Raw genomic sequence first — 25,535 nt, forward strand, 5'->3', positions numbered from 1 at the left:
GTTAGATTTAAGTCTGTTGTTTTTGAGACAGGGTTTCTCTGTGTAGCCCTGGCCATCCTGGAACTCGCTCTATAGACCAGGCGATATTTGTGAGTTCAACGCCAGCCTGGTCTACAGAGCCCGTTCCAGGACAGGGCTTAGAGTTTGTCCCAGGCATTCCATCTGCAGACACCCAATGTGAACCTTAGAGGCAAGGAGAGCAGGACTGAGGTTGTCTCTCACTAGTTTTGTACTAGTCTTCTGTTGTTGTTTCAGATTTGATGTGGAAAAAGAATGTTCAAAGATTGATGAGGATTACAAAGAAAAGACTGTCATAAACAACAAGGCTCATCTGTCTAAAATTGAGACAAAAATAGAAACAGCAGGTAAGAAGAGAAGAAGGGGGCTGGTCGTTTTCCAACCTTTTAGTTATGGGAAACGTGTCCGCCAAGGAGATTTCCATGAACATTTATAGGCTTTTGGACTGAGTTGACTACTCCTAACAAGTTTATTTCTAGCTTTTATTGCTCAATTTTGTTTGAGACAGAATTTCATGTAGCCCAGGTTGGCCTTGAACTCACCATAGCTTGACCTTGGACTTCTGGTATTCTGCCTACATTAGCTAAGTGCTGGGGTTAGAGATGTATACTACTGTACCTGGCTTTAATAATGAAGTTTGTAAGACTTCAAAATATAAACCTATTTTTTCTTAGAATATTTTTTTGTTTTCCATTTCTTTTTCCAACCCTCTTTAAAAAAAAATCTCATTTTTTTTGCATCAGACAAAAGAAATGAGACGCTTTTTCATCTGAAGTCCAGCCTTTAAAGTAATAGCAAAACCAGCCATAAGAAAACCAATCCTAAAAAAATCAAATAAACCAAAAAAACAAAAACAAAAAACCCACATGGTTAGAAGAGAAGAAATAGCCCTAAACTCAAGAGAGCATTTATTTTGTTTATTTAATCTATGGCTTTCTGCTTCGCTAAAGCAACTCTTCTTGGGTGTGGCAGTGTAGCTCAGTGGTAGAATGTTTTTTAGGCCTGCTTGAGGCCCCAGGTTCTAGTTCAGGCCACCCTAAAAATAAAAGCACTCAAGCATTCAAGCCTTGCAAGAAATCATCTTAGGCTGTGTTTTCATGTGAGTTTATCTCTAGGTCTGACTGAGAAGGAAAAGAGTTTTCTTGCCAATCGTGAAAAGGGAAAAGGGAACGAGGCTTTCTACTCTGGGGACTATGAAGAGGCCGTGATGTATTACACCAGGTCAGTGGGTTCTCCTTTCTTGTGGCTTAGGTTTGCTCTCTTAGGGACTGGAGAGTGACTCAGCAAGTAAGCACGGTGGGGGCTGCTCTTCCAGGGACCCAGGTTCAGTTCCTTGCATCTGCATGGCAGCTCACAACCTGCTGTAACTCCGGCTCCAGGACATCCAGCTGGGTACCAAGCACACATGTGGTCGCAGACATATGCCAGCAAAACATCCACATAAATAAACTAGATAGGCTGTGTTGAATCCCTTAGGGATTGTACCTGTGATGTCATGAGTTCACCCGTGCGGTCTCCTCCGCGGCTGTCCCCATCCCCTCACTATCTTTTGAGTCTACCTATCTTCTGGGACATATCCCATGCCTTCAGTTCTTTAGAGGACTCTTCCCTGAGCCCCCAGCCAAGTTACTCTTCCCTGTAACACAGCACAGCAGCTCCTCTCAAGGCTCCAGCTCAGATCCCGTGGTCTGACAGCAACAGCACCATAAGCTACTACAGCAGAGCATACTTAATCGATTGTCTGATACTCTCCCTCCTCACTACCCGGTAAGGCTTGGCTCAGAGCAGGCCTTCATTCGGATCTGTGAACTCTTGAAGATTATGCTGTTGTGCCAGGAAACATTTGTGAACCCCCAAAAGACCACCAGGGAGCTGTTACCGATGCAATCACATTAGGGTCTCTCTATTACAAGCTCAGGTTTGGGCTCTCCTTCAACCCAGTCCTACACAGCAGAATGAGAAGGGAAGGCAGAGCAGCCTCGAACCCTCAGCAGGACAAGGTTTTATGGGAAATAGGAGCAAGTGAGGGGGTAGCCAGCCTGGCAGGCATCTAATAGAATGACTGTTGTAAGCTGACAGGTGGCTGCTCTGAAACAAGACCATGAACAATCCCCAAGGGTCTGAAAGTACATCTGAAACAACCAGACTAACCTTGATTGACTGTTGCTAGGAGGTAGCTAGGGAGTAACTCTGGGACATGGGCCAAGGACAAGCCGAGGGGTCCTTCCTGGTACTTGAGTACAGCTTAGGTTCAGCTGCAGGTCAAGTTCTCAGCCTTTTTTTTTTTTTTTTTCTTTTAAGTTAGAGCTGGTCCCAAGATGGAGTAGGTAAAGTAGATGAAGTTCATAAAATACTGTCACAGCCAGACTTTTAGAATCACTAATGCTAGCTGGCTATGGAGGTGCACACCTTTGACCTCAGCACTGGGGAGGCAGAGGCAAGAGGATCTCCGAGTTTGAGGACAGCCCAGTCTACATAGTAAGTTCCAGTGCTACATTGAGAGACCCTGTCTTTAAAAAATAAACAAATAAAAGAAGAAACACTAATCCTGCTCACAATTAAGCTCTATAAAGCCTTCCCTCCTCCTTTGTAAGGAAGACTATAAATTTTAGTTTTGTTTGGTTTTTGAGGAAGTATCCCATATAACAAGCTAGCCTCAAACTCACTGTGTATTGTAGCTCAGAACTCTGGATTTCCAGTCCTCCTGCCTCCGCTCTGAGTGCAGATGTATGCTACCAGATGAGCTTAGATGATGGTGTTTGTGTTCATCTGACTGGAAGCAGAAAGGATACATGTGGGGTTCCTTCAGCCAGCGGACACCAGCCCTGCCAGACTCCTTCCCCCTCCTTTCCCTCACCCCCTTTTCTCATAGGTTTATGAGCCCAGGTTGGCCTTGAACCTCCGATCCTCCTGCTTCCATCCCCCCTCTAAAGGCTGAACTAACTTGGAGCCTTTTGCTGTGTAGTTAAGGGTCTTAGCTAGGGCCATCACAGATACCACAGCCCTGGTAGCCTGAATAAGACGCTTACCTCACATTTCTAAAGGCTGGAAGTCTAAGCTCAAGGTGAAATGTGCAAACCTAGGCTGGCAGGTGTCCGTCTTCTTCCTGTTTGCTCACATGGTCTGTCACTCATATCTGGCTCCAATCTCTTCTTTTTATAGGATTTCAGTTTTGTCAGACTAGAGTACACACACTGAGGGCCTCATATTAAGTTACTGTTTTTTAAAACATTTTTTTGCGATGGTTTTAATGACTAGTGTTATTTGTAATCTTGGAAGAATCTATAATCACCTGGAAGTTGGGGCCATAGACCTGCCTGTGGGGGATTATTATCTTGATTGTGTTGAGTTGGGACAACCCATCCACTATGGGTGGTGCCATTCCTTGCCAAGGATCCTAGATAGTATAGACAGAGAAGGGTGCTTAAGCCACAGTGCACATCCATGCTTTTCTCTGCTCCCTGCTTGTGGCTATGACGATCTTCCCCACCATGATGGGCTGCATTTGAATTGTGAGCCAAAATAAGTCTTCCCACCTCAAGTTGTCTTGTTGGGGTATTTTATCCTAGCAACAGGAAAAGAAACTGCGACAGTGGTCCTGGGGATTGACCCGGCAAGCACTGATCTGTGTGAATATCTCTAAAGCCTTCCATGTAGAGGTATTTATATTCTGAGACATCATAGGTTTAGGATTTCAACATACAAATTTTAAGGGACAGAGTTCATCTCTTATACAGTCTCGATTTATTTTCCTTACAGTTTGTACTGGTTATTTTGCATAGCTATGACCTAAGTGCCTGAGACAGCAGCTTCAGGAGGGAAGGATTTACAGTGGCTCACAGTTTCTGGGCTGAACTCATGTTTGGTAGCTTGGCTGGCTCTGTTACCTTGGGTCTCAAGTAAGGGTAAACAACTTGGTGGCAGGAATGAGTTTCATGCTGCACCTGATGGTGAGACATAGGAGGGGACCAGGACAGGGACAACTATGTAGCAGGAGTGTTTAGCTACACCGATTCATGCTCCCCGGGGGTCGCATGTTTTCAGCCACACCCCTCCAAAGAAGCTCTCTGAATTCAAAAATGCAAAACACATACACATTAGCTTAATTTTGAAATGCCTTGGCTACCTTAAAGGCTGGCGATCTTTCTTCCTTTCTCCCCCTGTGCCCAGCCATTGGCCATTGGCATCTTTATTGATTGATCAAAAAGCAATTGGGGACAAGGACCTTTAGCATTTGGACACACAGATTCCTGATTGAATCAAAGCATTAGAACCAGTCTCCAACACATCCATGCATTGGGGCAAGGGAAGAAAAGCCAAGGACATGGTCCCTGCTTCCTTCTGTTAGGCTCAGCCTCTGATGTTTGCAGAGCCCCTCACCACTGTGCCACCAGCCTGTGAGGACATTTTGTACTCAGACTACAACATAACCTCAACTGAGTTCCTCTGTCTCTGACCTCCCTGTCGCCAACTCGTTTCTTGTGTAGGAGCTTATCAGCCCTTCCCACCGCCATTGCCTATAACAATCGAGCTCAGGCCGAAATCAAGTTGCAGAGATGGAGCAGTGCTCTTGAAGACTGTGAGAAGGCCTTGGAGCTAGATCCCGGAAACGTAAAAGGTAAGCAGGCAGTGAGTGTCTTGTCTCAGGTCCAGCAGCCCACCTGAGGTACTTTGTGATGCTGCTTCTTTCAAAAGAAATAGTAGATGTGGTGGATGGAATGTTTGACCCATGGGAAGTGGCACTATTAGGAGGTGTGGTCTTGTTGGAGGAAGTGTGTCACTGTGGAAGTGGGCTTTGAGGAACTATGCCTAAGCTCCACCCTGTGGAAGAACCTGTGGAAGACAGTCTCCTTTTGCTGCCTTAGGATCCAGATGTAGGAGTCTCAGCTCCTTCTCTAGCACCATGCCTGCTTGTGCACTGCCATGCTTCCCACCATGACCATGATGGACTGTGTGCCTTTATAGGAGTTGTCTTGGTCATAGTGTCTCCACAGCAGTGGAAACCCTAAGTCAGTAGTGGGGAACACTGTAAACTGCAGTTGTCACCTAGTCCTAGCACATATCTTAGTCCTCTTAGCAGTCCACTAGCTACTAACAATACAACTAAACCCCACGCCCTATCATCTTATTGACTTGCCAATACATGCACCACAATGTGTTCTTTATAAGGCTAAAACTACATTATATAGTGAGGGAGTGTTGTGTAATTCCCAGTTATGCATTGATAGCATATTAAAACATATTTGACACACTGTTACATCTCAGAATTATTGAGCCTGATTTTTTTCCCTTAAGATACCATTTTACTATGTAAAGTTCTCTCATATAAGGGACCAAGGGACTAGAATGGTACATTGTTAGTATTAAATGATTATAAAATTATAAATTGAAATGTAAAAAAAAATACTGACACAATATGCCAAAGTGCTCAGCTCCTGACCCCTGCTGATGTAGTCACCACATGCTAAGGTAACTTTGGATTGTTTTGGTTTGGTTTAGTTTTTTGTTTTGTTTTGTTTTGTTTGTTTTGAGATAGGACCTTACTATTTTCCAATTCTAAGGAACTAGGATTTAGGCCTTTCCCATAACTGACATAGCCAGCTCTGATCATCTTAGAAATAGCTGTGCAGAGCTGGGTGGCAGGGCCATGCCTGGGAGTCCAGTTCTTGGGAGACAGACTCAGGGGGACCAGAGTTCAAAGGTCATCCTTGCCCGTACAGGGAATCCAGAACCAGCCTATGCTATTGAGACCCTGTCTCACAACACTAAACCAAATCAAGCCAAACACAAGCAACTCTTCCCACCACTACCAAACAAAAATAACTGGTTAAATAGAGCTCACTAATGCACTGTATCTGTCCTTGGCCAATCAGTGCCTACAGCATCTCCACAAGCTATGTCCTAAGTTTCCAGAAACAATGAGCTAAGAGCAGTGGCGACTGAAGGAAGCCAGGCGTTGCTGTTAGTGAGCGGTTCCCCCGTGCGGCAGCACGGTGCAGGGCATGGGAAACAGGCAGAGACAGCGAGTGGCAGGGCCAGGATGTGAGACACCCCGATTCTTACAGAGGCTGGAGCTGCAGAGGAAGGTCAGTTCTCTTCTGACGCAGCCCCCGAGAGGAGACCCTGTATGAGTTACTTTTCTTTGCTGTGATAACGCCATGACCAAGGCAGCTTAACAGAGAAGGAGTTTGTGAGTCCATCCTGGCAGAGAGGCCTGGCAGGAGGAGCAGACAGTGTAGCACCCACAGCTTTAACTGTGAGTAGTCTTTAACTGTGAGAAGGAGGATGATGCTTTCTACGCTCAAATCACAATCCCACCGTCTGTCCACCAGGAAAGCTGCTGCACCTCCTACCCTCCCCCAAACAGCCCCACCAACTGGACCAAGTATTCGAATGCCAATGCCCATGCGACATTTCTCCTTCAAACCACCATGTTGCTCCTGCGTCGGTAGATAGCCCTACACCTACACACATTCAGACAGCACTAGGTGGACTCCGTCATTTTTTGTTTTTTTAAAAAAAGAGTACATGAAATGAGGAGTGAGAAGTTTTTAGGAGGAAAGAATCGGAGGGAAGAGGGGAGAGGGTAGATTTGACCGAAACATGATACGTATGCTTGTATGGGAGTCTCAAGGAATTTAAAAAGCAGGCTGCTACCCGGTGAAGCGTCTTCTGGTATGGCAGGGTCGTGTATGTGCCATCACACGGACCTGGGGGTTCAAGCTCCACCTGCTTGTGTCTTGTGCTTCTTATACTTACTTTCCTTCTTGTTGGGAACGTGTTCAAACTGTGTTGACGCTCTCATGGTACATGTTAAACTATCGAGCATTTATCTTGGTACATTTTCAGCTCTCCTGAGACGAGCCACTACATATAAACATCAAAACAAGCTCCAGGAAGCTGTGGACGACCTGAGAAAGGTGCTGCAGGTGGAGCCGGACAACGACTTGGCCAAGGTAAGGATGGACAATATATTTTAAAGCCTAACTGTGGTTTTCTGTTTTGGGTTTTCCTGATTTATTTTGTTTTTTAAGACAGGGTTTCAGTATGTACCTGTGGTTGGTCTGGAGCTCCCTATAGTCCAGACTGGCAGTGAATTTACAGAGATTCACCCGCCTCTGCCTCCCAAGTGCTGGGATTAAGGGTGTATACACAGCCATGCCCAGCTGTTTCTGAATATATGTTAAAAATGGCATCAGCCAGGCTGAGAGAAGGCTGGAGAGATGGCTCAGCGGTTAAGAGCACTGACTGCTTTTCCATAGGTCCTGAGTTCTATTCCCAGCAACCACATGGTGGCTCACAACCATTTGTAATGGAATCTGACACCCTCTTCTGGTGTGTCTGAAGACAGCTACAGTATATCATATACATAAAATAAATAATTAAATCTTTTAAAAAAAAAACAAAACGGGGCTTCAGTCTTTTGAGTAACTTGCGTTGGAGGTGAGTCCATCGCTTTTACAAAGGTCAAACGCTCTACGGTGTTGACATCTCCTTGAGATAGGAGAAAGCAAACTGTTGAGGAAAGCATGGTTTGATCCTGAAGAGGAACTGTCAAGACCGGGAAAGACGAGAGATTTCGCTCTATTTGCAAATTAATAAGATGGCTGAGTGGCACGTACATGGTAGCTGTCTTAGTTACTGTTTCATCGCTCACCATGAAGAGACACTGTGACCAAGGCAACTTAGAAAGAAAGCGTTTCATTGGGGTCTTGCCTGCAGCTGCAGAATGTGGGGATCATCATGGTGGGGAGTGTGGCAGCAGGCAGGCAGAAATGACTTACAGCTTTGGTTTTTGATTTTTGGAGACAGGGTTTCTCTGTGTAGTACTGACCGGTCTGGAACTTGCTCTGTAGACCAGACTGGCCTCAAATTCAGAGATCTGCTGATTTGACTTCCCAAGTGCTGGGATTAAAGGTGTGTGCAGAGAGTGAGAGCTTACATCTTGTCCACAACCAGCAGACAGGGAGATAAAAACCTCAAAGCCAACTCCTAGTGACACACCTCTTCCAAAAACACTACGCCTCCTAATCCTTCACAAAACAGATCCACCAGTGAGGGACTAGGTATTCCAATATGAGTCTATGGGGCCATTCTTATTCAAACCACTACAGTATCTTAGGTCAGACAGGAGGGGCTTTTATTGAGAGTCAGCAAAGCTCCTCTTGTTCCCAAGTCCCACACTGATTGTACAGAGTAACCCATTTTAATGCTGAATGAGTGTGTGTGGTGACTGAGGAACCACATTTTAGGATACCAACCCCTTACACACACGCGCGCGCACACACACGCACACACACACACACACACACGCACGCACACACACACACACACACACACACCTGCACTCACCAATAATGTTAATAATTTTTAGAGGCTGAAGAGATGATTCAGTAGTAGTAGTTAGTAACACTTGCTGGTTCTCAGCACCCATATCAGGCAGACTACAACTGCCTGTAACTCCAGCTGCAGGGGCTTGACACCCTCTTCTGACCTATGCAGACACTAGCATATATGTCACGTACACTCACACAAGTAAAATAATGTTAAATATTCAATGGAGAGGAGCTATATAAATGGCTGTCTTTCTAGATGGCATAGAATATCTCAGAACTCTGAGCACTATCCTTCACAGCACGGTTTTCAGTTTCGTCTGTATAAATTGCCCATCTGCATGAGTGTCTGTATACAGAAATACCAAAGGCTCTTCAGAAGTCAGCAGGGTTAAGTGACTGCAAGGAGTTCAGGTGACTCTCTTTTCTCTCTCTCTCTTCTGAGACAGGGTTTCTCTGTATAGCCCTGGCTGTCCTGGAACTCACTCTGTAGACAAGGCTGGCCTCAAACTCAGAAATCCACCTGCCTCTGCCTCCCACATGCTGGGATTAAAGGTGTGCACCACCACTGCCCGGCTCCTTCTCTTTTTATAAAATGTATTTTCTGTGTATTGGTGTTTTGCATGCATGTCTGCACCACAGGCTTGCTTGGTGCATCAGGAGTCAGAATGAGGGCATCAGGTCGCCCAGGACTGGCGTTCCTGACAGTTGTGAGGTACCTTGGGGTGCTGGGAATTGAGCCCAGGTCCTCTTAACCTCTGAGCTGCCTCTTCAGGCTGTTTTGTATCTATTTTATATTGTTATTCAGTATCTATTTGGTTTTTTGCTTATTTTATAGTGGGCATAGTTATTGTAATCAGCCAAAACTATAAATTATTATAAAAAGGAGACTAGTACGAGTTTTCAAGTTTATTCTTCATATTCTTACCAGAAAGAATGATTGTGTTTTATGAAAAGGAAAACATTTAATTATGTTGCAGAAGACCTTATCAGAGGTTGAAAGAGATCTGAAGAATTCAGAGCCTGTCTCTGAGCTCCAAACCAAAGGGAAGAGGATGGTTATTGAAGAAGTTGAAAACTCGGGAGATGAAGGTGGAAAGGGAAGCGCAGATGAGCGTGAAGATGGTGGCTCGGATGAGGGTGAGGCATCTTTTTCATTCTGGTTCTGCAAACGGCTGTTTTCATCAGGTGGGGAGTGGGGGGTGGTTAGGGAGTGGGGGTGGTGGTGGGGGGTTTGTTGTTACAGAAATTGTTAGTTTCCCAAACTTGTTGGTAGCTTTACCTTAAAGTCTACAGTCAAATTTAGCACTGCTTTTCTTTATAAATTTCTTTTGACATTGATTTATTTTGTGTACTGAGTAGGGACACATGCAACACGTGGGGGGACAGAGGACAACTTGTTGAAACCAGTTCTCTCTCTAGTACATGGGTCCCAGGATTGAATTCAGGGTGTCAGACTTGGTACCAAGCATCTTTACCTGCTGGCCAGTCTCCTCCTCCTCTTCCTCTTCCTCTCCTTCCTCGTTGTTGTTGTTGTTGTTGTTATTGTTGTTGTTGTTGTTGTTGTTGTTGTTGTTCAGGGCCCCATTGTGTAGCCATGGCTGTTCTAGAACTCACAGAAATTCACCTTTCTCTGCCTTCAAAGTGCTGGGATTAAAGGCCATGCCTGGCTACCATCTTTCCTTAATAGAGCTTAATGTTGTATTACTTAGGGTTCTCTAGGGTAACAGAACTTATAGAATCTCTCGTATAGAAAGGAGATTTATTAGAATAACTTACAGGCTGGGATGCAGCCAACCCAGCGATGTCTTCCTATGAATGAACGATCCAAGAACCCAGTAGTTGTTCAGTCCATGACACTGAATGTCTCATCTGGTCTTTAGTATCTGCAGAAATCCCTAAGAAAGAGTCTCCCATGTCAGTGCAGGGATGGGCTTGCCAGTGAGGAGAGGGCAGGCAGGCAGAGAGCAGCACCTTCCTGCTTCCATGTCCTTATAAAGACTGTCAGCATCTTCCCACCCAAAAGATTAGAATGGAATCGTCCCACTTCAAATTAAGCAAAAATCCTTAGTGGTATGCCCCATTTTAAAAAAATTTTAGTTAATTTCAGAAGTTGACAACCAAGCAAAGCCATCACAAATACTGTGTCCAAACTTATTTTTCTCTTGTATTCAGAGTTCTTGTCAACTGTTTACTCTAAGTGGCTGTGCCTACATGACAGCAGCCATTTGTAAGTTAACTTTAAATCTGCTGTCTCCTGAGGCTGGGGTTACGCACATGCGCTTACATGCTCAGTGTTCCGCTTATGTTTAAAGGCTGTGCAGTAGAGCGTCACCTTGCACTCAGCTTCCGCTGACCCAGCCTCTAAAGTGAGGGATCACGTTAAGTGTGCTGCCAAGCCTGAGGCTTATCCAAGTCTCATCCACAGGTGTCTTCCCATCCATGTTGCAGGTTTTTATTATTCTAAAAGCAAGTGTCTTTCACAGCACAAAGGTTTTAAATTTTGTTGAAGTTAAATTGACTCAATTTTAGAACATAATCGTGTTGTCAGTGTCTTATCTGTGAATACTCCGCCTAGTCCAAATGCATGAAGATTTTTCTTCTGTGTTTTTGTTGTTGATTTTGTCCTTGAGACAAGGTCCTACTAAGTAGTGCTGACTGGCCTGGAACTCCCTTTAAACTCAAATATGTCTGCATCTTTCTGCCTCCACCTCCTTCCATGGCTGGGATTAAAGGTATGTGCTACCACACCTAGCCCGCTTTTCTAAGGTTCAGATCCATTTGTTGAAAACTGTCCTTACTCATTTGAATTGCCTTTACTCCATGTCAAAGAACGAATTGATCAATCTCCTATACACAGCAGAATTGTGGATGCCATTCTTTTGTACTGGCTTACATGTATGTCCTCCCTATATTACCCTGTCTTAACATGGCTTCACAGTCACCTCTTCAAGCCAAGACATGCTGCTGTGTGCTCCCTCCTCCCCTGTGAAACCCTGTGATGTGCTGGTGTGTGCTCCCTCCTCCCCTGTGAAACCCTGTGCTGTGCTGGTGTGTGCTCCCTCCTCCCCTGTGAAACCCTGTGCTGTGCTGCTGTGTGCTCCCTCCTCCCCTGTGAAACCCTGTGCTGTGCTGGTGTGTGCTCCCTCCTCCCCTGTGAAACCCTGTGCTGTGCTGCTGTGTGCTCCCTCCTCCCCTGTGAAACCCTGTGCTGTGCTGCTGTGTGCTCCCTCCTCCCCTGTGAAACCCTGTGCTGTGCTGGTGTGTGCTCCCTCCTCCCCTGTGAAACCCTGTGCTGTGCTGGTGTGTGCTCCCTCCTCCCCTGTGAAACCCTGTGCTGTGCTGGTGTCTGCTCCCTCCTTCTTAAGAAACCCTGTGATGTGCTGGTGTGTGCTCCCTCCTCCCCTGTGAAACCCTGTGCTGTGCTGCTGTGTGCTCCCTCCTCCCCTGTGAAACCCTGTGCTGTGCTGGTGTGTGCTCCCTCCTCCCCTGTGAAACCCTGTGCTGTGCTGGTGTGTGCTCCCTCCTCCCCTGTGAAACCCTGTGATGTGCTGCTGTGTGCTCCCTCCTCCCCTGTGAAACCCTGTGATGTGCTGCTGTGTGCTCCCTCCTCCCCTGTGAAACCCTGTGCTGTGCTGCTGTGTGCTCCCTCCTTCCCTGTGAAACCCTGTGATGTGCTGGTGTGTGCTCCCTCCTCCCCTGTGAAACCCTGTGCTGTGCTGGTGTCTGCTCCCTCCTCCCCTGTGAAACCCTGTGCTGTGCTGGTGTGTGCTCCCTCCTCCCCTGTGAAACCCTGTGCTGTGCTGGTGTGTGCTCCCTCCTCCCCTGTGAAACCCTGTGCTGTGCTGGTGTGTGCTCCCTCCTTCCCTGTGAAACCCTGTGATGTGCTGGTGTGTGCTCCCTCCTCCCCTGTGAAACCCTGTGATGTGCTGGTGTGTGCTCCCTCCTCCCCTGTGAAACCCTGTGCTGTGCTGGTGTGTGCTCCCTCCTTCCCTGTGAAACCCTGTGCTGTGCTGGTGCGTGCTCCCTCCTTCCCTGTGAAACCCTGTGCTGTGCTGGTGTGTGCTCCCTCCTCCCCTGTGAAACCCTGTGCTGTGCTGCTGTGTGCTCCCTCCTCCCCTGTGAAACCCTGTAGCTTTTTGCTCCCTCACCAGCACATATAGTGTGGTGGATTCTTTCTTCTTTTACTTCTTTTTGTTGGTATTGTTTTGAGACAGGCTCTTACTCTTTAGCCTAAGCTGACCTGGGACTGATGACAATCCTCCTGCCTCCGGCTCTGAGGGCTGGGGTTATAGACATGAGCCACTATGGCCAGTATTGCTCTCATTTCTCAATATTGGTGACTTTGAGTTCCTGACTGGCTTGCTTCCACCTCCCGACTGACTGCAGGATGTGTCATGGTGCCTTGAGCTTTTCTTTCCTGAAGAATGGCTCTTAAGGATGGTTATGGGCTTCTTAAAGGTCAACAGTTCAGCTTTGCCAGGGGGAAGCAGTGATGTTGTTCTTTGGTTGGTTTTGTTGTGTTCTGATTTTTTCTGATTTTTTTTAACCTTAACTGGAACATCCCTTACCTCCCCCCCCCCCCCATGTATGTGAGAGAAAGAGGAGAGAGAGCACTGAGAGAGAGAGTACACTGAGAGAGAGAGAGAAAGAGCTGAGAGAGAGTGCTGAGAGAGAGTGTTGAACTAGCGATGTGCTTCATAGAATTATTTACTTTCCACAGAAACTGCAATGTTAATTACTTTTGCCTTTTTTGTCTTGTTTTGCCTTGTTTTGTTTGAGATAGGGTCCTTGATACATAGTACAGGCTGGCCTTGAACTCATAGCTGTCTCTGTGCCTCTGCCTTCTGAGTGTTGGGATTACAGTTGTCCACTACTCTGCTTGTCTGCCTTACTTGTACTTATAGATCATTTAGAAAGATGAGGTTGTCACATTGGTGTCAGATGGTTGGAATGTGGCCCCATATCTCTGTGAGTTCAGACTATTTACTGGAAGTGGTTGATAGGTACAAACTGTGGGCAAAGAAGTTTCACTAAACAATACTAAACATCACCAGGCTACATTCTCAGTGCAGCCTAGTTTGGCATACATAAAGGATTCTTTTGTCTGTGTGTGTGCATGTATGTGTATGTGTGTATGTGTGTGTGACTGAAGCTAGGGCCTGTGTGCCAGGCAAGTGTTGTACCACTGACTTTATATTCCTCTGATTAGGGATCCAAACTAGAATGGTTGTGGCATGTTACATAGCAGATCTCTGCTCTGTGAGAACCATTTCTGACCCTGACACTTGGTCCCCTTACCGAGATTATCTGTAGATAATCTGTAGGGTATGAGGGAAGTAAGATTCAGAAAAGAGAAAAAAGTCCTGACAGAAGAACAGAAACACTAAGAGTTTCCTTTTATCAGCCTTTAAAGTAAAGGCAATACAGAACAGCAGAACTCGTGAGGAGTCCCTTCACTATAAGAAGGAATTAACACAACTGGAGGCTTGTGCTGGCCTCTGCCACATGACACAGCTGATAGCATTCAAAAAGAGGGCCCTGAGCTTTGGACTGAAGAGAGCAATCTAAGTTGCTTTTAGTAAAACAATGTTATGTTATAGTTTAGAAGGGTATTAGCAAGTTAGAATCTTTACATGTCTGATCACAAGACCGTCTAACAAAGAATTCTTCATCATTATAGTTTATTTTCCAGGGAGCTTTGAGGATCCTGGAAAAAAAATGTAGCAAGAAGTGTTTTATTTCCTTGGCTGGGGCAGCTGCTTGGTTACAAATTCCACCCTAGTGGCCAGGCCCAGTTCCTTAGCTTTATTTTATTCCTTCTTTGGAGACGGCATGCATGTATACAGTGTATCTCAATTCTATCCATCCTCATTCCCCATGCCAACTCTCTCCCAGGTCTCCCTGTCTCGTCTCCTTCCCCCTTCATGCCCCACTTCTGCATTTTGTTACTTATGTTCTTAACCCACTGAGTCCAGCCACGTTGCCCATGTGCATTTGTACACCGGGAGCCACCCAGGGGTAAACCTCCTAAGGAAGTGGCACACGTACACTAAAATTGGAATGATACGGAGAAGATTAGCATAGCCCCTGGGCAAGGAGGTGGCTCTTCCTCCCCCAGCAACCATCTGGAGTGGCTCAGGTGGGATCTGGGGAGCCCCTCCCTTATCCACACTGGGAGTTTTAACTGGCTTGATCTTGTACAGGTCTTATTTAGGTAACCATGGCAGCTGTGGGTTCATGTGCACATCAGCCATGTGATGGCCAAGGACAGCAGTTCACAGCAGTGCCTGCATCCGTTCTTGCTGCCCCTGAACCTTGGGTGCAGGTGTGTTGCTATACATGTCCCGTCTGTGGCCGGGCACTCAGAGTCACTTTTGCTTTTGAAAAGTAAGGCATCGTCGTATTAACTACTACCCAGTACAGTAAGAACTTTCTCTGACCAGGAAAATAAAATCTGTGACTATAACCACAAATATTGAGAAAGTATTTAACAACATGAATATTTATTTATAAGATCATATCAGTTCGGTCTCCTGAGAGCCTGTGTTTTCCTAATCGTGGATCTCTATCCTATTTGCTATACCATGAGCAGATCCTGCCGTGGAGCAGACCTCAGACCCAGTCAAGAGCGGCTGGCTACCCTGTAAATAGTCTTCCCGCTGTTGTGTCAGAGAGCAATCTTTGCTGTAGGTTGGTGGTATAGTATGCAGCATCCAGTACAGAGTGAGACCACTGTCTTTTCTCCTCTGGCATCCAGCCTAGCACCTTCCAGCACCGTGAAGGGCAGCCTACAGGGAAGGTTTCCTGGTCAAGATCTGCAGCCAGTGTGAGGGCCTCATCATCTAGTTGTGGTAGGCACAAGAGCAGTGGCAGTGGCCTGCAGGTTCTGGGTGCCTTGGGGGCCTCTGGTCAATAGCTCACTCCTTGGGAATTAACCTGTCAGACCCAGTTCATCCCAATGGAAGGAGCACAGAAACCGCAGGGTCAGTTTCCCCAGTGACAGCTGCTGTGGTAGAAGCTGAGACTGCACTGTCAGCAGGTTCTCCTCACCTTTCCTCTACCTCTGCTTCATAGAATGTGTGCTAAGGACTCCTGCCAGCCGAGGAAAATTCCTAGTCTCCCGCAGAGCTTCCATCTGTTTGTGTTTCTTCTTCCCTAGCGGGACTGTTAGAAATGTTCACTGTGACACAGCCGTGGCTTTGGTACTTTATCTTTTATACAGTCTGGAAAGCAGTCAGACAAAGTGAGCATCTGAGCCTGGCATAGAAACTTTTGTCTCTAATCCCAGCATTTGGGAGGCGGAGGAAGGAGCTCAGAAGTTCCAGGCCATTGTTGTCTATGTAGCAAATTCAAGGCCAGCGTGGGCTCCCTAAGCCCAGTCTCTAAACCAAACACACAGTGAACATCCAGGTTCTTACAGTGCTGTTGTTGTCTACAGGGAAATATGAGAAAAGCAACGTCACTCACAAACAGAAAAATAACATAAATATTTCTCTTGTCCGGAAATTCCACAGGATTTGGAGGTATAAGACAGAGACTTCTAAGAGTTGCAACAATATACAAAATCATAAAGACCAGATAAATCTGATTTACATAACATGATAACACCACTCACTTCTGTTTGGCAGCACATGAGCCACTGAAGGTGAAGTCCAAACGAGGACAGCAAAGGGCTAATGAGCTTACAGTGTGAACAGGTTACAAAACGAGTCATCACAGACAGTGCACAGACGTGTGCTGTAGAGAATCACTAGGGAAATTTCTAGTATAACCAGTTATTATTAATTATGAAAAGTAAATGAATTTTTCTATCAAACTGGCCAAGATAGAAGAAGAAAGTGCCCTTTGCTGTAAGTTAGTGTTTTTGAAAATATTGATACACATTTTTGACTATAACATATTTAAATATCTTCTAATCTATACATGATCATGGGAAAGGCACAGAATGACATGTCAGAGATGGTCTCTCTCTTTTTCTCTCCTCTCTCTCTCTTTCTCTCTTTTCTCTCCAGGGTATCTATGTAGTCCTGGCTGTTCTCTTGAAGTTCCACTCTCTGAGGATCTGAAGTAGGGGTGGGGTGGGGGGGGTGGCATTGCATCCGGGGCACTTGCCACAGGACCATCAGAGAAAAACATCTTATGAATCTATTTAGCAATCTAGGACGACCATCCTGCTTCAGGTTTCTGATGACAGTGATGTAAGGCTCAGTGATAGTTTGCCTAGAATAAATGAGGCCCTGGCTTTGATACATCTATAGACACACACCCATGTACACATACCACACACAGAGAGACTCAATACACAGAGACACAAACACACACAGATGTACACACATAGACACACACAGATACACACAGACATACACAAACACACAGAGACACAACACATACAGACACAAACATATAGACACAAACACACACCACACACTCATACTAACATTTACAGAAACATACACATATAAACACAGAGACACACAACACACACAGACACAAACATACATACAACACACACAGAGACACACACACATTTCCCACCATTCCTCTCCTGGTTGTGTAGCTATCTTTATTTGGAAAGAAGGGCTTTTAGTTTAAGAGACAATCAGTCACCCTTTCCTGCTCATCAACATAATTTTCAAATTTGGCAAACTTAGGCTAATCCGGAGATGGTTCCGTCGCCCCTTGAAGCCGTCTCACCGCATTTGCAGGGGCTCCGTCATCCACAGCTCCAGCTGCCCACCTCCAGTCATGAGTCTTGTCTTTATGGTTTTGCATATTTTTTTGTTTCATACCAATGCAGTCATACAAGGTAGCTTTTTGTTTGTCTTATTTTTTGAGACAGGTTTTGCGGTGTAGACCAGGCTGGGCTGGAACTTAAGATCTCCCACCTCGGCCTTCTGAGCGCTGGGGTTGTAGGTGTGCACCACTGTATTTGAGATGGATTGATTGACTTTCTAATGTTGAACATGTGTATAATTATACCACACGCATACTTGGTGCTCTCAGAGTGCATCAGAGTCTCCTGGAAATGGAGTTATGGCTGGTTGTGTGCCACTGTGTGCGTGCTGGGATTGAAGTCAGATCCTCTGCAGGAGCAGCCAGCGCTCTTAGCCTCCGCATTTTCAGTCTTTAGAGACATCCCTCTTGGTCATGGTGTGTGTCATTTTAGTGTGTTTTTCAGACAGACAGTGTTTTCCTCAGATTTTCTCTGTGCACTACTCCCTTGTCCAAGGCCTCACCACTCGCCACTCCTCCTTCTACTGCTCAGTGTTGCTGACCTTTCCCCAGATGCTCTGGGTTTCCAAGGCAGCCCATGCTCCTGGTCTCCTGTCGCCTTAACACTCTTCCATCTCCACAAGAGACTCCTTGGGTTACCCTTTAGGTTGACTTCTCAGGGAACCCTCCAGGGACCTGGGGATCTCACCCCCCCCCCCCACACACACACACACTCTGATGAGCCTGTTTGCACTGGCAACCCCAGGGACAGTAAGTATCTCTTTAAGACACTGCCTCCTGACAATCCATCCACATTGTCTCATCACTGAGTTCCCAAACAGACCCATAGGCCCCTGTGCTTACCTTTGCAGGAAAAAAACCCCAAACCCGCCGGGCGGTGGTGGCTCACGCCTTTAATCCCAGCACTTGGGAGGCAGAGACAGGCGGATTTCTTAGTTCGAGGCCAGCCTGGTCTACAAAGTGAGTTCCAGGACAGCCAAGACTATACAGAGAAACCCTGTCTTGAACTCCCCCCCCCCAAAAAAAAAAAACCCAAACCCCTTTGGTTTCTGGTTTGTTTGTTCCCCGCCAGCAGGCATGCGCATCCCCGTTCCTCTCCCACCTTCTCTCTGTCTACTCCAGCTTGTGCTTACATCCAGGGGGCTTCAGGGAGGACTCCAGCAGTTGCTACCAGTCACTACCAGTGAAAACTGGAGCTTTTCCCTGTGTTCCTACTGGGTCCAGTCTTGTGATTGATTTTGATTATCAAAAATATGTTCTATTGTTACAATAGTTGAGTCTCTTTGGGTTAGGGATTCAAATTGGGTGTTTTATGAACCTTGCATTTGAGCATGGTGGCTCACTCCTGTAATCTCTAACACTCAGAAGGCGGAGGCAGGAGACTTGTCATGAGTACAGGCTAGCCTGGGCTATGTATGAGAATCTGTCTGGGAGAAAGCTGTTGCCTTTACCATTATCACTGTGTTGACAGTCCTTAGTTCATTGCTGTGGTCGGGTGGTCAGTCACCATGGGTTTTCAGGAGATAACGTGTTTCTCCCCGCTCTCTCTGACCTTTCCGTGTATGAAGGAGGATGGAAAACATAGCCAGGAAAAGTCAGATTAGAAATTGTTAAAAAAGAGTGCTTGGGAACATGGGTGTTGTGAGCTAGGTTTTGTTTGTTTAAGATGAAACCTCAGCGTGCAACCCTGGCTGCCTCCTGGGCTCTGCCTGCCTTGGCCTCCGTTTTACCACCAGCCTTTTAAAAAAGCATTGCTTTCTCTGAGTTCAAGGCCAGCCTGGTCTACAGAGTGAGTTCCAGGGCTACACAGAGAAACCCTGTCTTGAAAAACCAAAACCAAAACAAAGAACAAGCCTTGATTTGAAGCCCTTAGTTACCCTGCTTTAAATACTGACAACACAGCTGAAGTACAATGCCTGAAACTTGCAGTTGAATTAAAAAATCTTCAGTTTGAATAAGGCATCTAAGGAGAAAATTCAAAGTTTTGTTTTTATATTTTGGGACGGTCTTCTTATGTAGTCCCTGCAGGCCTGGAACTTGTCATATCCTCCAAGAGCTATGATTATAGACATGTGTCACCACATACAGTTATGAATGAAAAGTTTTACTATTTTTAAGGCCTCATTAAGCTTGTATACTCTCTATGGTTTTGCTGAATTCACTTTGAAATGAATTGAAAATACTTTATCTTTCAAATGACCGTTTTCTCCCAGTCCATTCACATAAGGAATATGGTGCCCTGAACTTGGTCGTAGTCATCACCGTATGGATCAAATTCTAGTGACTTCACTCATTCCTGTATTGGGAATAAATGCAAGCTCTACCTGGACAGGTGTGGTCTGGTGTAGGAGATGGTTTTGAAAGGCGCTTGCTCTCCAGCAGTTAAGGGGTTAATCTCGGCTGGCTTGGTGCAGATGGGCGCTGGACCGGGTCCTTGGAGATCCTGGGACAGGCCAAGCAGGACGCCCACTCGGGGTGGCGGGGAGCTGGGACTCCGCCCGCAGGGTGGCGCCGCCCGCACTGGCCAGGCTGGATCGCGGGACAGGGATGTATGTACTCACCTCCCGGTGCGCCCTTCTCTACAGCGGCCATGGGCAACATTCAGAAGAAGCTGATGGTCCGCCGGAGCGAGGGTGGCAGGCGGTCGCGGCGGGGCCGGACACCGGGGCCCCGAGCTGAGCAGCAGGGAGGCCTGCGAGAGACAGCGACGGCCAGCACCGGCGACAGTCACTACCCGGAGGAGCCGCGAGCCGCTGACAACCCCAGCGGCCTCAAGAGACGGGGCAACGAGCTGTTCCGCGGCGGGCAATTCGCAGAGGCAGCCGCGCAATACTCGGTGGCGATAGCGCAGCTGGAACCCACAGGTAGGCGAGCCTTGGTGACAGGTGCTGGCCCGCATTCCTTCCTGCTGACTAAGGGTACCGTGAACAATACTGGGAATGCGGGCTAACCAGGCAGGTTTGCACGGGTCTCTGTCCTACCTTCCCCGTGTGGCGGGTGCGGGGACAACTCCTGGGGAGCTCTGCAGGATGAGCAGGCTGTAGGTCTGACTGCAGTGCTGCTGAGACTGCAGTCCTGTCGTTTTGGAGAACTGTGATTTTGCTAATGGGTTTTAACTGTGTTTAATTAAATGTGGTTTTAGGAAGTGCAAATGCGGATGAGCTAAGCATCTTGTATTCAAATAGAGCGGCATGCTACCTCAAAGAAGGGAACTGCAGGGACTGCATCCAGGATTGTAACAGGTAAACCTGCTCCAGGTTTGTCAAGAGAAGCTTGTAATGCCAATGTGAAGAAGGCAATGTTTAGTATCCCAAGTTTTCTATGAAAGAGCCTAGTTTCCTAAAACTGCTCATAAGTTGTTGTGACAAGAATGTAAAAAATCCCCACATCTATACACACACACACACACACACACACACAAAGTTGAAAAATTATACAAACCTTTTCTCCCCTGCCTACCGCAATCTATGGATTTTCCCTCTCTCTGGATTACGGGAGGTAACTTGCTCCGGAACACCTGGCCACCAGGGTAATTTCTACTGGATTTTGCTCAGATTGTCTCCAGCAAGCATTCAGTGACTGTGTATTGCCCTCCAGATCAAGTTCCTTGGCACCACCTGCTCCCCAAACTGGACCACTTCCTTCCTCTCACTGCCCCGTGTTCGAGGCCTTTACCCACCTTGTTCTAGATAAGGGTTGTACTCTCAGCTCTGCCCAGCTGCTAGCCTACGTGGTAGGTTTCTCCTGGTGCCCTGGGCATCAAAGGCTCTAACACTGGTCCTGGTCCTGTTGCACCTGTAGACTCCCAGCCCATTCGGTGTAGTGGATTTAGTGTCTGGGCCCTCTGCGGCATCTCACTCTAGACGGTACTCAGTAACCTGCAAGGCTGGATGAATATAGGCACACCAATCAAACGTTTTGTTTTCTTTTACCATTAAGTGATAAACCTTATGGCAAGAAGTCACTAGTTAGCACATCTGAAAACAATAAGAAGTGATGTTCTAGACTGACTGACACAGGCCTGGTTTCCTCCTGCTGTTTTATATAGTTAGAGTGCGCCACGCCTTTCACTCTCAGAAGTCTGGACAATAAATCTGTGAGGCCTGTTTATAAGGCAAACAGTTTCCTTCATTGACTTGGTCAGCTTGTTGATGTGGATTAAGCTTGATGGTGTCGGTGCTTCCAGTGTCTGAAAAGGCTTTACATTGCATGGTGGTTTTGGTTTTGCCAGTATAGATTGGAGTTTAATAGACTAGCGTTTATCTTTTGGTTTGGCCTGTCTCCATCCACAGTCATGCTGGTTCCCATTGGCTAACTGCTTTGTTTTTAGGAGTTTGTGAGTTAATGGACATCAGGTGGGCAGCTTGCAGTCTGTCGTGGCATAAGTATACTACTGTGAACACAATCAGATGGCCCGAATCTTAGCTCATTCCCCACAGAACCTGTCAATGTTTGCCATTGCTGTGGCTCAGAGGGCCGCTGAGTGTGGGGCAGGTGTGCTGTGACTGGCAGTGAGCATCCTCTCACCTAAGCACTTCTTTCTAATGTCCTTCCTCAGAGGAAACCCACATGGGACTCCAGGCCTGCGCCCTGGGGCTGGAGGAGGAAGATGGTCCTGGAGGAGAGCAGAGGGCCTGCTGGGAAGGGAGGAGGGCCTTAGCTTAGGAGCGTGACCTCAGACCTGTGTTCTTAGCCCAGGAATGTGGCTCTGCTAGTCAAGGCTGACCTCTGTGGAGGCTGACCTACTTAGCTGTTTTCTGTGATACCTGGTGAGCGTCACAGCAGGACAAGCTGGAGATGGTATCTAGTAGGATGCTTGTATTCTCAGATTTTTTTCATTTATTTATTTATTTTGTTCATTCATTCATTTAATTTACATCATCCCTCCTCCAAGTCCTCCTCACACAGCCTCCTCCCCTCTCCCCCTACCCCCTTCTCTGAGAAGGGGGAGGTCCCCCCTGGGTATCAACCCACTCTGGTGCCTCAAGTCACCACAGGACTATGTAATCTTTTCCCACTGAAGCCAGATAAGCCAGCCCAGTTAGGGGAGCAGGCTCCACAGGCAGGCAACAGACTTAGGGATGGTCCCCTCTCCAGTTGTTGGGGAACCTGTATGAAGACCAGGCTGCACATCTCTGTGTGTGTGTGTGTGGGGGGGGGGTGGCTAGTTCTAGCCCTTGTATGTTCTTGGGTTGGTGGTTCAGTCTCTGGGAACCCTCAACGGTTCAGGTTAGTTGAGTCTGCTGGTCTTCCAGTGGAGTCCCTGTCCTCTCCAGGTTTAATGGGAAAGAAGACATGAGGTGCCTTCAGGAGCATGCTCAACTATGGATATATTTGAATCTACATGAACAAGGAATAGTTTATTAGTAAAATGTGTAACCTTCACTTCTAGCTCCAAAGACTGCATGCATTTTCAAAGAGCCTTCTTATTTAGTTTTCAGAAATAATCTTTGCATTCTGAGGAGTTCCATAGCTCTTTTTAACAGATAATTGGGATTATAAATCAAACTTTGGAAGGGAAGCCAGGAGTCATGTCTCACACTTGTAATCCCAGCAATTTGGAGATGGAGGCAGTGGGATTAGGAGCTGAAGGTTATCCTAAGCTTCAGAGTTTGAGGCCAGCATGGGCTCCATTAAATTCTGACTCAGAAAAACCAAACCAGACATTTTAAACTAGGGAAACCTTTTTACCTGTGAAGATATTGTTTATAGTATTTAATTTTTTAAGGAACTTAAACCATGTGTGTGTATGTGTGTGCCACATGTTTGTGCATGAGTATGCATGTGTGTGTCACATGTGTGTGCATGTGTAGCACATGTGAATGCCTGAAGATCTGGGGTTATGGGTGGTTGTGAGTTGCCTTCCGTGGGTGCTGGAATCAGGCCCAGGTCCTAACAGCTAAGCCATCTCTCCAGTCCAAGATCTGAAAACAATGTGTTTGTGTATGTGTGTGTCTGTGTATGGATGTCTAGTACCTAAGGAGGCCAGAAGAAGGTATCAGACCCCCTGGAGCTGGGGTAACAGGCGGTTGTGAAGCCTTCCTATGTGGGTGCTAAGAACTCTGGTCCTCTACAAGAACAGCAGTGGGTTTAGCCGCTGACTGACTCTCCAGTCTGAAGATAAACTTTTTTGTATCTCTGGAGAGGCAGTGTTTTCCAGAGGTTGTTTGCGCAATCACTCTTGGGAAGTTTGGGGGTATGCATGAGGCTCTGGGCCCCTCGTTCCTCAGCTTCTCCACATTTTAGTTTGCAGGCTCCATGTGAGATAAAGAAGCTATCATGCCTAAGCAAAACTGGGAGAAACAATGTTTTAAAAAGTGGAGATTTTTGCATAATTGTTTATCAGCCAAAAGAAAACAAACAAATAACAACAAGAAACACCCCAAACCACATCATACTTCTGTTGTCAGAAGAACTCTTGAAGTTGTTGGAAACATGGGCGCTCACAAGTGCACGCACACACACGTACGGACACACACACACACACACGTACGGACACACACGTACGGACACACACACGTACGGACACACACACACACACACACACACGTACGGACACACACACACACACACACGTACGGACACACACACACACACACACACGTACGGACACACACGTACGGACACACACACACACACGTACGGACACACACGTACGGACACACACACACACACACACACACACACACACACACACACACGTACGGACACACACACGCGTACGGACACACACACGTACGGACACACACACACACACACACACACACACACACACACGTACGGACAGCTTCCTATTTAGAGTATCTAGAGAGGCTAAAGTTGCCTAGTCATTCTCCGCCTCTGTGTGTTTTTGCCAACTTCTGACAGACTTGCCCACAGGAAACGCCTGAGGGTCACAGCCGGCTTCCTGGTGAGCTCTTTGATGCCCAACACCTGTCTGTGGTTGTGGTTGGAGACTGTTTTCTTCAATGGCATTTCCATTCGCAGGCTCACACTCATTTTCAAGATGTAGTCAAAGAATGAAAACCCTAACCCTTCATTTCCTATGTTAGGAAGTACTAAGAGTTTTGTGTCCCATTTTGTCAATTTAGATTCCAAGCTTGGGCCATCTTGATTGGCCCTGTGGTATCTTGAGCAATGAAAGCAGCCTGGGATGGAGGTGATGCAGGTGTGGCGGGGAACACCTCCACACTCTCTGGCCTCGCAGATAAAATTTATATGTAGTGATACTGAAAGTGCAAGATGAAAACTCATGACTCATAAACAGTTGTATGCTTAGTCCCAGGTTCTCTTCTGGTTTGTTGCTGATACCCTTTTTATAATCAATAGAAATGAACCATAGATAGTGTTAGAAAGTTGATAAAAAAAACCATGCAAGTTCTTGTGGTTTAGTAGTAAGGCACCTTGTTAAATATATGGATACGATTAAGAATGTGTGTGTATGTGTGTGGGCTGGAGAGATGGCTCAGTGGATAAGAGCACTGACTGCTCTTCCAAAGGTCCTGAGTTCAAATCCCAGCAACCACGTGATGGCTCACAACCACCCACAATGAGATCTGATGCCCTCTTTTGGTGTGTCTAAAGACAGCTACAGTGTACTTACATATAACAATAAATAAATCTTTAAAAAAAAAAAGAATGTGTGTGTGTTATGTGTGTGTCTGTGTCTCTGTGCGTGTGTTGTGTATGTGTGTGTTGCGTGTGTGTCTGTGTCTCTGTGTGTGTTATGTGTGTGTGTCTGTGTGTGTAGGCCAGCGCTCAGCATCTTCCACAGCCACTCCCCATTTTATTGTTTAAGACTAAGACATTCACTGACCTCGGAACTGCCAGCTTAAGGACCCCCTCAGACTGGCCAGTGAGCCCCAGCAAATCTGTCTCCACCTCTTAAGCTCGGCATAGCAGGCAGATATGTGTGCTTGCTTTTATGTGGTGCAGGGAGCCTCAGGTCCATTTCCTTAGCTGTGAGACTTTTATTTCTAAACTCACACCTCATTGTGGCCCGAAGACAGTAGAATGCTTTCTAGTCGGTGGGTTCAAGGACAATATGATAGCTGTTTAACTTTGGGTTTGTCTTTCTGATAGATTGCCAGGACCCCAGGGTGAAATATCAGGTGTGATGCATAGGGGTCCAGCACTGCAGTCTGCATTGCTAAATACAAATTAACGGATCCTTCTCAGGTAAATGACGCGTACTGTCTTGTCCTCTTAGGGCTCTGGAACTTCATCCGTTCTCAGTGAAGCCTCTTCTGCGGCGAGCAATGGCCTATGAGACCTTAGAGCAATACAGGAACGCATATGTGGACTATAAAACAGTGCTGCAGATAGATTGTGGGATCCAGCTGGCGAGCGACAGTGCTAACAGGTAAGCTAGTCTGAGGTCACCCTCTGGGGGCCTCTGTTATAGAAGGATCACGCTACCTACCCCGTGTCCTGGGTGAAAACTCATTT

General features: G+C 46.6%; 1 protein-coding gene, 1 long non-coding RNA gene and 1 pseudogene across 13 annotated transcripts in view; 2 read left to right on the plus strand and 1 right to left on the minus strand.

Moving 5' to 3' along the window:
- The window catches only part of Spag1 (sperm associated antigen 1), a 59,393-nt gene that overhangs the window by 14,642 nt on the left and 19,216 nt on the right, over nucleotides 1-25,535 (plus strand). For 11 of the 12 annotated variants that reach the window (NR_153381.1, XR_001781540.2, NM_001359981.1 and 8 more), the window contains 8 exons: nucleotides 256-365; nucleotides 1,134-1,239; nucleotides 4,506-4,636; nucleotides 6,868-6,974; nucleotides 9,332-9,491; nucleotides 19,673-19,951; nucleotides 20,230-20,329; nucleotides 25,297-25,449. Coding sequence is in view for 10 of the 12 variants with exons in the window: in NM_001359981.1 (NP_001346910.1) it covers nucleotides 256-365; nucleotides 1,134-1,239; nucleotides 4,506-4,636; nucleotides 6,868-6,974; nucleotides 9,332-9,491; nucleotides 19,673-19,951; nucleotides 20,230-20,329; nucleotides 25,297-25,449 (1,146 nt within the window). In the remaining 2 variants the exon portion in view is untranslated. Of the gene's footprint in view, nucleotides 1-255; nucleotides 366-1,122; nucleotides 1,240-4,505; nucleotides 4,637-6,867; nucleotides 6,975-9,331; nucleotides 9,492-19,672; nucleotides 19,952-20,229; nucleotides 20,330-25,296; nucleotides 25,450-25,535 lie in introns of all 12 variants that reach the window. The other variant, NM_001359983.1, reaches the window with a different exon arrangement.
- Gm23754 lies at nucleotides 14,390-14,452 on the plus strand (annotated as a pseudogene).
- On the minus strand, nucleotides 14,828-20,234 carry Gm41293. Its single transcript, XR_875137.3, has 2 exons — nucleotides 19,412-20,234; nucleotides 14,828-15,786 (listed from the first exon to the last, which is right to left on the minus strand). It is a non-coding gene; the product is annotated as a predicted gene, 41293 (long non-coding RNA).

This window comes from Mus musculus, chromosome 15, assembly GCF_000001635.26.
Source record: "Mus musculus strain C57BL/6J chromosome 15, GRCm38.p6 C57BL/6J".
Classification (NCBI taxonomy): Eukaryota; Metazoa; Chordata; class Mammalia; order Rodentia; family Muridae; genus Mus; species Mus musculus.